General features: G+C 39.2%; 1 protein-coding gene across 1 annotated transcript in view; it reads right to left on the reverse strand.

The window, feature by feature from the left end:
* Positions 1-1,987: 1,987 nt before the first annotated feature.
* The window catches only part of LOC134208978 (prolow-density lipoprotein receptor-related protein 1-like), a 179,617-nt gene continuing 169,378 nt past the window's right edge, over positions 1,988-12,226 (reverse strand). The window contains exons 3-5 of the mRNA XM_062684950.1: positions 5,384-5,570; positions 2,980-3,116; positions 1,988-2,188 (exon numbers count right to left, since the gene is read on the reverse strand). Of these exons, the coding sequence (XP_062540934.1) occupies positions 1,988-2,188; positions 2,980-3,116; positions 5,384-5,570 (525 nt within the window). The remainder of the gene's footprint in view (positions 2,189-2,979; positions 3,117-5,383; positions 5,571-12,226) is intronic.

Here is a 12,226-nt window from a genome sequence, read left to right on the forward strand (position 1 = left end):
GTACACAGAGGAGATAATGACTTTTTAAATAAACACGTTTGCCAGGTACAAGGCACACAAAGGAGATAATGTCTTCTTTATGTGCTTGCGTTGTATAAGGCGAACGGAAAAGAGGATGCCTTCTTCAAATCAACGCTTCTATCCGAAGATAAACAGAGTTCTCTCTCTCACCTACACACAATATATTACTCACTCACTACCCAAGTAACATTTTAGGTTTTATTACGCTTTTGAAGACCATAATTTACTCTTCCAAAGTGTTATAAAACCAGCATAAAACCACAATGTTCTTCTCTTCCTCACTAACTATTACTCACTCACCTACTCTTACTCACTCACCCGCTCTTACTCACTCACTTACTCTCAATTTCTCAATCACTCCTACTGACTCACTTACTCTTAATCAGTACTGCAAAAGGTCGTGATCGTCATAAGACAGAGAGCAAAGCGCTTTTTTCTTTATCTGGCGACCAAATGAAAGAATCGTTGGTTCTTTGATCAATTTTGCATGAAAAGCAGTCATGAAAGAATGTTGTATTTTGTTTTAAAATTAAAATTTCTAAATTAGGCCGTTACAAATATTTAATTTAAATTATGTCCTACTGGTCTTCGAAAGGTAAAGGGGGGGGGCAATAAAAAATAAATATTAAAATGGAAAAAAAATCAATAAAACTCCTCGGATTTGTTAAAGAATGTTTTGAAAATCCTCAAAATTGCCCAATTTTTTTTTGTTGCCTCTCAAAATATTTTTTTGAGCAAAAAAATCCGTGTGGGGGGGGAGACATAATTGTTTTTAAATATTTATATCGGCCTTATTTTAATAGATATATGCAGAGAACAATAACTGGACGATAAATTAATCATATTCCTTGAATCCAACGAGTTGAAAGCGGCAATAAACACAGATATTGCAAACTTTCATGTGCTGTCAGGGAATAAAAATTTATGAGATTTCTGCAGCATGCCTTTCATTCTTCGCATTTCTATAGAGAATGAGAGGGGCAGATATGTAAACACCGCGTGACATCTCTCATTTAAAATGACAAATGGCAGTACTGTCTTATTCACTCTTACTCACTAATTCACTCTTGCTCACTCTCTCAGTCTTACTCACTCGCTCAGTCTTACCACTTACTTACTCTTACTCGCTCACCATTCACTTTTACTCGTGCACTCATTCTTACTCACTTAATCACTCACTTCCACTTACTCACTCACTCACTCACTTTTGCTCACATGCTCATTCTTACTTACTGACTCACTTACTCTTACTCACTTACTCTGACTAACTCACTCACTCACTCTTACTGACTTACTCACTCTCACTCACTTACTCGCTCTTACTCACTCACTCTAACTCACTCACTTATTCTTACTCATTCACTCACTCTTACTCATTCGCTTACTCACTCACTCACTCTTACTCATTCGCTTACTCACTCTTACTCACCCACTCACTTTTGCTCACTCACTCGCTCTTACTCAATCTTACCCACTCTTACCCATGCGCTCTGTTACTCTTACTCACTCACTCACTCTCTATTACTCACTCACTCTTACTCACTCACTTACTCTTACTCATTCGTTCGCTCTCTCTTACTCACTCACTCACTCTTACTCATTCGTTCACTCACTATTACTCCCTCACTCTTTCACTCTTACTCACTCACTCACTCGCTCTTACTCAATCACTCATTCTTACTCATTCGCTCGGTTACTCAGTTACTCACTCACTCTCTATTACTCACTCGCGCCACTCACTCACTCACTCTTACTCATTCGCTCACTCACTATTACTCACTCACCCACTCTAAATCACTCACTCACTCCTACTCACTCACCCTTACTCATTCTTACTCATTCACTCACTATTACTCATTGCTAACTCATTCTTACACACTCACTTACTCCTACTCACTCACTCTCTCTTAGTCACTCACTCAGACTAACTCACTAACTCATTGAATCGTAGATTCTAAGAATTGGATCACGCTTCATCCGGCTTTACGGCTTTTACTATTACCGACCAAGGAGCAACTTCAACCTTGTTGCCTTTGTAACCTTGCTGACGTGAACCGCAGTTAGCTGCATTGGGTGCAATCGTCAAATCTGAAACACATGCAAGTTGGCGGCCATTACCGCTGGAGGAAAACTGGATACTTAGCTCTATACTGCGTTGAAACAGTTGCTGGTGAAGGGCAAACTATTGTGGATTCATATGAATTCTGAATAAACTTTTATTGAGTAACATTTTTTTTCACCGAAATGAAGTATAAACTTGAAATAAGGACCTATTCGGGATACTGGCTCATTCGGGGTAGTGTCCTATTCGGGGAAATGGTATTCGGGGTAGTGATTAATTCGGGGTAGTGACCTTCGGGGCAGTGGTTTATGGTAATGGAATTATGGGTAGTGTCATAGAGTCACACCAAAAAAATTTCATACGATTCGCTCTACTGCAATGCAATTTCGTTCAAATGGGCATTCAACCAAGCATCTTCTTGACTAAACACCATGTTCGAACAGAGATAAGAAAGAAAAATATTCTAAAATCATCCTGAATAGTAGTACATCGGTGGAATGTCCCGATTCAGCTTACTATCTTGGCTTGACCCTATATAGATACATAGGCCGATAGGCGACATAGACACATCTGATTGATGAAACCACATAAGTCGCTGATTAAGGCAAATAACATTTTCAATACACGTTACCCAGCAATTTACGAAATGGGAATCAATTTATTTATTTCTAGAACATTATGTCATGCAATATTTTGCCATCATCAAGTCAGATTTATCGATATTTTCAATGTTCACATCTGCAAGAACCAAACCGCCTAAAAGCATCTCGTTTTAACGAAAATCTCTCCGCCATCAATCGGAATAATGGGCTCATCTATTGCCACTTCCTTCCAAGTGATACACATCATCAAATCACAGTCCTCTTCACAGTCCCTCGGTTCCGATAATGTCTTACCTGCACTATATCGCCCTGCTCGTTTCCGGAAGCCGTGAACGTCAGATGGCACAGGAATGGCAGTCGGTTCCATTGAGGTGGCGGTACCGTTAATGAATACGTTCGCCCTATATCGCCGTAGTACGTTCGGTTGCAAACTGCGAAAGAAGAAGAAGAAAGAAAATAAGAAGTGAAGCTCAAATCAAGCAATACCGCTCCTTCCGAAGGACATAAAAAAACAATGGGAAGAAAAGTTAGCAGCGATTCATTCCGAAACAGAAACCGAAGTAAATTACTTGGCATTTTCCGAAAGCATCCGGGACAAGTGAAATGAAATGAACTTGCACAAATGTGTGTGGTGGGTACGAGGCGGATGGGTGGATCAGATGAGTGAGCGTAGGATAAAAAGAGCTTCAAAACTTAGGCGAAGTGAAATTTAATTTAGTGCCAGCGCTTCTGACACGACGGAGAATTTTCCCCAGAAGTGAGCAAGTCACTGCGCGCGAGTGAAAAGCGATAAAAGGTTGTTGATTTTTTTCCGGGGATCAAAAGCTCACAGGTTTCATTACAAGATGATGTGGTCTTATTATGTTAAAAGTTTACCGTGGGATAGAATTAGTTTCATTATTTTTGATGTTCAAAAGTTGCCCTATCGCAGAAGTGGTTCCCGAAGGATAGCCAACATAATAAAAATGCTCTCTGTTAAGTCAACAGCAGGAATTCCCGTAATTGATATTTATGAAACCATAAAGAAACACTGAAACTTAATTGGGATTATTAAAGAACATCAAATATACACTAGGGAAATTTTGTAGAAAATTTCCCATAGGAATCCTAATAAAGTAATTGCGACCAACATAGAAATCACTGCTCACAGTAAGATGAGCCTACCCTAGTATTCGTGGTTTTCGAATTGAGTGATCTATCGTCTACGATTGGCAAACGTACGGTGGCGGCAAGTGGAGTTCCTCGCAGAAAATCCGGTGCAAAAAGTCACCAGCGGCTCTATGCAATTTATCCGAAAAGCGTTCAGACAGCAAGCAGCGATGAAACTTCAACGTTTTGAGGCCTATATAATCAACAGTGTGGCCATCGTCAATGTCATGTTCTAGATAAGAGCATTGAGATTGTCCTCCGATAAGGAATGGTAGCCATTTCATTTAATCTCGCACGCCAAAAGAAGTACAAGCCTTATTCACTAGGGACAACCATCAAACCTTAATCCAGTGCTAGGGAAAGTTAACGGAAATATATTTCGCGTGCCACGCGCTTATTAACTAACGCGAATGAGCAACTCATTAGCATTTTTCGTGGGCATGGGTTGTCATACACGTAGGCAAAGATCATTCTGCAATTCCAGCACCCACGCGAGTGACAAGGTCGGAAGAAATTTTAATTATTCCTAACGCAAGCATATTATCATTCGCCCTCTGATGCTCGCCGCATTTTCTGTTTGCTCTTTGGTAGGAAGCTTAACTTTTGATGCTTTGGTTGGAGTTAACCAATCTAGCCCTACATTGCCCTAGGATAGCATTTTTTGGATTTTCTAATATTCACAGCTGAATTAAACAAAATGTGTGTTGCCCATGTTTTCGACGTCAAACTACTACTACTACTACTACTACTAGTTATTAAAAAGCTCAGAGTATAACACCATTGATTGGCTGCAACCGTATTGCATGCAGATGGAAGCCGTTTTAGTTCACCGAATTAAACATGCTATTAGGATCGGGTACCGTTTACGAACCACGGAGGTACTCAGTTTGAATATTATTCTTAAACAGCCCCTCTCAATAATCGTCAAAAATGTCACTGTACAAGCTGACTGACAGCAGACTTGCCACGGACGTTCAAGATGTTTAATCAAGATTGAAGATTAAAGCCTTTGCACATGTCAGCTCAAGATGAAATCAAAACTGTTGCTCGATTTTGATCAGAGCGGGTCCGGAAAATGTTCGCTACACAAACAAATGAGTGGGCGAATTAAATTGTGATGGAAGACAATTTTCGCGGGTGGAAATATAGAAAAAATGAAATTGGGTAGAAATGAACCTATTCAATTATTTTTTGGTGAAATAGGAACCAAGTTCAAAGAAAATCAATACTTGCATTGGAAAACTGAAAGATTTCTAAAACGAACTTATGTGAAAGCTTGAAATTTCGAAGGAAATTTTTTAATAATCGATCGAGATTATATCAGGAATTCAACATAAGAATGACTTCAAACATGTTGAATAGAAATCGTTTTAGCTACAAAAAAAAATCCAGGGATCATACGATTTTGAAACATGTATGGTAACCTGTTTCATAAATTCCAGAGACTTCGAATAAAAATAATAAGTAGAGAATTCAAACCATAATAACTAAATATTACTAATTTTAGACAAGAAGAATATCTCAAAGCCAAAACAAAACAAAAACTCACCTGTACACATTTTCGGTTCATCACTGCCATCTCCACAGTCGTCCTTTCCGTCACAGAACTTATCCAGTGGCACACAAAACGCTCCACCCTTGCAAGGATACTCCGATATTTTGCAGCTAATGCACAGTCCGGCGAGCTTCAGCGCCAGCGCCGCCATCAGCGAGCAGTGTATTGCTTTCATGTTCATCTGCAAAACCAAACAAAAAAACGAGACAACACAATATTAATCAACAATTCAAAATATAATTCATTTGTTGGCCGCCCTCAGCGTGTGCCACCTTCAGCGAAGAATTAAACAACAAAATTCTAGTATTATTGGCATCCAATTGTGGTTGGGAAATTAATTCGACACCGGCCTGGCTTGGACAACCCCCACCGAACAACGCCAAACCACAGCTTCACCGCAGCTTCCCAAAACCGAAGTGACGCAAGGACCGGAACAGATCAAACACACAAGTGGCCCCTCACCGCAATACCATCAGAATGCGTGTGCCGGCTGCTGGCCGGCAACATATGTGCGTGTCTGAATTTTGTCGCAAACCATGCCACGCTACTGGGCACGAGAGGATGGCGCGGCACTGATTCAATTATGCATTCTAATTATGTATCTCTGATTTGGACGATAATAATTTCATACGTTTTTCATAATCTCCGCGGGTCGTCCGGCTGTGTCAATTGTGGAAACAGACTGAAGGTGAGGGAATGCAATTTCCTCAACGGCATAATCTGACTTATGCAATAAAATATGGTTTACCTCTTTAATTCAATCAACCAATTCCAGAATGCTTTCACGTGCAAATCGATCAGTGCTAGTATGCCCTTATGGTTCTAAGTGCGAATATTAGTAGTCGATTTGTTATTGGTACTACCTAAATCAAAATCCAACGCTCCACAAAATGTTTCTATCTGTTACAGGGGAAGACCCTTTTTAATTTTTTTTTTAAAGATTCTCAATTTCGACCCAATTTTCAAGATGAAAGCAATAAAAAGCTATCTACTTGGGAAATGGCACAAAATGCAGGTTTCAGATTTTCCGAAAGCTGAAAAATTATGAATCAGGTCAGGTCTAATACAAATACTTATGAGTGCATTGAAAAAGAAGGTGCGGACATTTGGTTGTGTTGAAAAAAAAGAATGAAGTAATTATGCGCAAACCTGAGAACGCAAACCATGGCTGGAGGCTTTCATATTGTATTTCATTTTCTGATAATTTCATTGCAATCTTTGCGAGACTTGTTTTTAGCGAGTAAGTTCTACTCATGAAATTACTAATGTTTGATGGGTCAGACGAATGATTTCCTCCTTTTTTCAATTTATAATTCTTAAAGGGTGTAACTGCGTAACTTTTTTCCTGCTTCACCGAATTGCATCACATATTCCACAATTTTTCTTGCTTTTAGGTGATCTGATCAGTGAGACTCCGGTCGAGATGGAAGAAAATCAGCAAACCGTTCGCGAAAGGATTTTGTACACTCACATGCAAAATCCTGGGTTGTCTTATCGCGGCTTAAGAAGTTTAATGAGTTTACATTATTTATTGAACCATTTCAAGGGTCTTCTTCTTCTTCTTATTGGCATTACATCCCCACACTGAGACAGAGCCGCCTCGCACCTTAGTGTTCATTAAGCACTTCCACAGTTATTAACTGCGAGGTTTCTAAGCCAGGTTACCATTTTTGCATTCGTATATCATGAGGCTCACACCATGATATTTTTATGCCCGAGGAAGTCTAGACAATTTCCAATCCGAAAATTGCCTAGACCGGCATCGGGAATCGAACCCACCCACCCTCTGCATGGTCTTGCTTTGTAGCCGTCGGGTAGTTGAAAATTTCTAGTATTTAATAACAGAATAAGAGTCCGGCGAAAATGCTTGTTTCCAATAAAACCTTCAAAAGCGATTATAATTCGACTTGTTTACATTTTGCATCCAGCAAGCAAAACTTGACGATTTCATGCATTTTCATACGTTGACATTTTGACAGTTTTTTCCACTCCGCCGGTCTCTGGTTATAGGGTTGCTAGTCCAAAAGTACCAGGAATGGCTGTCAGTGGGCCACAAGAAAGGAGCTGGATGAAACCCGGGAAACACGCAAAAAAAAACGAGAGAGTGCTAATTGATCGATTCAAGCGTTTCCACGCGAGACATGGCAAAAAAAAACTTCAACAGAGTTTTGCCAAAACGAAAACTATCTAAACATGAAGCTGTGGATGACGAGACCTACAATTTTAAGCAGTGTCCGGGACAGAAATATTTCAAAAGTAGGAACCACTATGCTGTGGATGACCGTTTTTCGCGGCAAATGCAATTGAAATTCGCTTTGAAGTATCGAATTTGGCAGGCCATACGCACTTGTGGTCAACGAAGTGAATCAATCATATCGAAAGGCACCATCAACGGCGAGATTTACAATAGTGAGAAGCCGTTTTTGAGACAGCACGATCAAAACCCGTTTTTTTGACCCGACCTAGCTACATGTCTCTACTATAAAACCGTTCGAGAGTGGTAGCGGCCAATTCCATGGATTTCGTGTCGAAATACCATTGAAGTGTGGGTTAAGTGCGAAACGTCAAATGAAATGTTATTCTGATTTTTGTTTTTCTTGTCACCGTACCTGTTGCAAAGTTCATCAGTAGCTTAGAATAAGAACAGATTATTTTTCATTGAAAGCAAATAAAAATGTTCCCTAAAAAAACCAGCAACATCCTCTGAAATGTCCAGTGTGAACATGAAATACCACTGTTTATACGGATATCATTTCTTGGGTTTATCGAGGGTCCGCCTATCGATGATATACCGAAAAGTGAAATCACAATTTCCTGAGCCTTCCAAATAAACGAAAGATTCAAAAAATCCGGATGGGTCCAAGACTATGAGGTCAACGGTTTATTAACGGAAGCGTAGCGCACTAAGGTGTTCCGGAAGTTTAGTGTTGAACATCGCAATCGGATCGTTAAGTTGTACAATTGTACATGTCACAACCAGTGCTTTTTTGGATGGATGCAGTCACCTAATTGCATATTATTCGGCAACTCGGCCGTACGAAAACCATTTTGCACAGCCAAGATATTTAACAAAAAATGGTTTTGGCCATGGATCGGAGGCCTAGCCACATCCTTGTCTTGCTTCTAGAATATCACCAGTAAAACGCTGAAAACCCGGGAATTAGCTCTGTCTACAAGACCATTTCAAGCTAGAGAATTTGTTCAATAATAAGCATATGCGGTATTTCGAAAAATTTCGTTTCAGGTGGTTCGAAACGAAATTCCGCGGAATTTCGCGGAATTTGAGCATGGCAAAATCTGATTTATTGATTTCGTTTCGTTTAGTAAAATTACAAAAAATTCGCTTAAAAAAAACTAGCTCATAACGAAATTTAACGGAATTCCGCGGAATTTCGAAACAAATTTAGACTTAAACCATACTGTCTTAAACGATCATGCATTATCAAAAATTTTGGCTGCGCCGCTGAACAAAATCATAAAGCTGTTTTCAAAACTTTATGTTATACATTTTTTTCTATTAACGCCTACTACAAAATTCCATTCTGAGTCGATAAATACGTATTCAGTTTTCTTCTAAAAAATCTTCGATGTTTTGTTAGAAATGTCCAACAGAAAACGAAGAATGTCTTATATTATTCTATCCCATTTTTTTTCAAAAGTTATCCGACTCAATATTTAAGACGTTAGGGTCAAAGTGTAAATGTAATCAGATATGAATGAGATCAGTACAACTTTGTCAAAGAAGCAAAGTCGTGGCGTGGATTCCCGAGGTCCTTGTGAAGTATTTTTAGTGCGCCTCTTTTTTAGTAAAGGCCAACTTCTTCACCTCTTATGCCTCAAACCAGATTTAAGCGCATGACTAAGTACCGCTCACGGGTTAAGAAGTCCCAAAGGATAACATTAAACGAAGCACATGATGTTGGGGTGGATTGATTTGTACCACGGTTATCGTCTTCGCGTTTTCAAAATAACTTCGTTTACAGTAAATATTTGGTCGCTTACCATGGTGGCTTCACTTGAATTACCTTTTCAACAAACCAAAGATTCCTTTCCCGTGGCGCTTACGGAGAAACAGAGCAATTCTCTTATAATCTTATAATAATGAGTATTTTTACCAATTTTTTTGGGAAACGACTGTGGGGTTTAATCATAGATCATTAATTAACGGCTACGCAGTCTCATATGATTAAAACGAGTTTTTATTCGTCCGACGTTTCGACACGGAACGAACAAATCATTCTTCCCCTGAAGAAGACACTAATCCCGTGTCGAAACGTCGGACGAATAAAAACTCGTTTTAATCATATGAGACTGCGTAGCCGTTAATTAATGATCAATAATGAGTATCAAACTAATTCTCCTCTCCTAATCCTAAATTGACTGTAAGGGTGTAACCCGTGTAACCGGCTCATACTGTTCGAGCAGCTGTTTCTTACTCAATTGAAGGGTTTCCGAGCCTCTTAAAAAATGTGGAATTTGGAAGGACAAAGACAGGAACACAATGTCTTCGACCAGAGGTCGTACAGACTGAACACTCAAACACCTAGATAACGAACAGGACATCCACCCAGTGGACCGATGGAGCATTTTTCTATCACGAAAATTTTCCTCCTTACCGGGGTGGGAATCGAATCCACACTCCATAGCCCATGCGTCTAGACGATTGACGTCGCTAACCGCACGGGCACGAAGCCCACCTGGTAGCCTTTTGGTACAACTTTTTGTATGAAAAACTCAAAGGTGCAGCCCAATCGGGTTGTACGCAAAGGTGACGTTGAACTACGTAACTGTATATAATATAGGGAACTGTTCCGATCTCTATCTCACTGTACATATATTCATCTCAAAGAAATACGGCACCAAATAAATCGCTTCTTTTGTCAACATGCGTGCTCACTGCTGAAAAAAAAAACACAAAAATTATAAACAAAACAAATTCCTTACCATTGCTTTGTTTTTGATGGGATGGAAATAGGAGCTATGAGATGAAGTGGCGAACCGTTCCCCTACATGTTTTCGACTTTTCTGTTCGATGAGACCAAAGCAAGCGTGTTTCAAGCCCAGGGTGAATCTGTTTTCGCTGTTTATCCTGCTCTCCTGAGATTGAGTGAGATTTTAGACTAACATTTAAAAAGGATGATAAAAATATTTTTTTCAAATAAACGAGGATGAATAACACTCTCAAGCGATCACATATTCAAATTATCAATTAATAAAAACTCGCTAGAGAGTAAGAATCGTTCGATAATTGTATCTTGATTCGAAGCATTATTGGTGAATGCTACTTTTGAACTTTTTTCCCTACATAACACCAAAACACAATGCCAAACATTCGATTGAGCTTCATTGTTTACATTAAATTGGTATTAGATTAGTTTGGTTTACATTAAAATAATAATTTTGTGTTGCAAGATTTGAAAAGTTATCGCCGATAACAACTCGCTTACTTATCACACCTTAGAAGTTATCAAATGATAATTCCAAAAATCTGGCTGATAGTGTACCGATGCGCTGCCTTGGCCACTGCTTGACAGTTAGAGAGTTTATTGATAATAATTATCATTCCTTCACGTGAGGAGTCGGACTTTGCATTTCCTCCAGCAGACACCAAGAGCCGAAAAAAGATTACCAGAACGCATTTACTGCAGCAGCGAAAAAGATTCCGAGCCTCTCTACAGGCATCAATAGACGTAAGCGAGCAGCTGTCGTCAAACGCCCCCATGCTTTACAGAGAAAACGCGCGTGTAAGTTAGCAGAAACGAGTTAAAAGTCCTGTAAGTTGCATTAATTTGACGTCTATGCCGGCTTGAGGTTCCCAGTTAGCCTTGAGAACAAAGGCGCAGAACACGGAGATGGCAAGATCGATTCTCGATCCGATCTAGGATGTTTCGGGTGGGAAACATTCTCACACCCTGGGCATAGTGTATCCATTGTATTTACCACACAAGATACATACTAATGCAATGGCGGGCAAGGAAAGCTTTTAATCAATAACTAAAGAAATACTAATAGATTACTAAGTTGAAAAGCAGGCTAAGTTCCAGTTGGACTGTAGTCCTATGGAAGAAGAAGCTTGCAATGCACTTATGAGATTGACTGATTCACCGAAACCAATTCCTAAACTGTTAGCAAGTTTCAGTACTAAATATTATCATACGTATATATTGTAATACACTGGAGTCATTTTTTCTGCGGATGATATGGGCCACGTGAATTAAAACAAAGTTAAACCCCGCGTAAATTCCAAAGTATGTCTGAATGAATCGCAGAAATCCCGAAATTCGAGTGAAAAAAAAATCGAATAAAAAGCGATTCGTGAAAAAACAACCGCGTAAAAAACGACTTCGGTGTACATCGGGAATGAAGCGTTGACTCTTCCTTGATCGAATGGTCCAAGAAAATTGAAAATCCATCGAGAAATGGCTGAGATATTAACGATCAAAGTCTATCATATTTTCGTGACGTTTTTCGATTTTTTGCAATTTTAAAGTGTACCCCAATATAGAAAAGACAGACGTAGTTCTACGTCAAAAAGAAAAAATATTTCTTCATACCTGGTAACTAATTGTCGAATCGGACGCAAATTTGTAAATACAATGATGCAACTTCAGCACCCAAATTAGTACCTTTAGGAGTACCTCAGGGCAGTGTTTTAGGACCATTGCTTTTCATTCTGTACATCAATGATATAAAGCAATGTATTAAGTATTGCGATGTTAATCTCTTTGCTGATGATATGGTATTATTCATTGGTGAAAAAGATCCTTTGTTAGCAGTTGAAAAAATTAAAGATGATATTGTAACACTGACTAAATGGTTGAAATTTAAAAAGTTGAA

The sequence above is a fragment of the Armigeres subalbatus genome, chromosome 2 (assembly GCF_024139115.2).
Source record: "Armigeres subalbatus isolate Guangzhou_Male chromosome 2, GZ_Asu_2, whole genome shotgun sequence".
NCBI lineage: Eukaryota > Metazoa > Arthropoda > Insecta > Diptera > Culicidae > Armigeres > Armigeres subalbatus.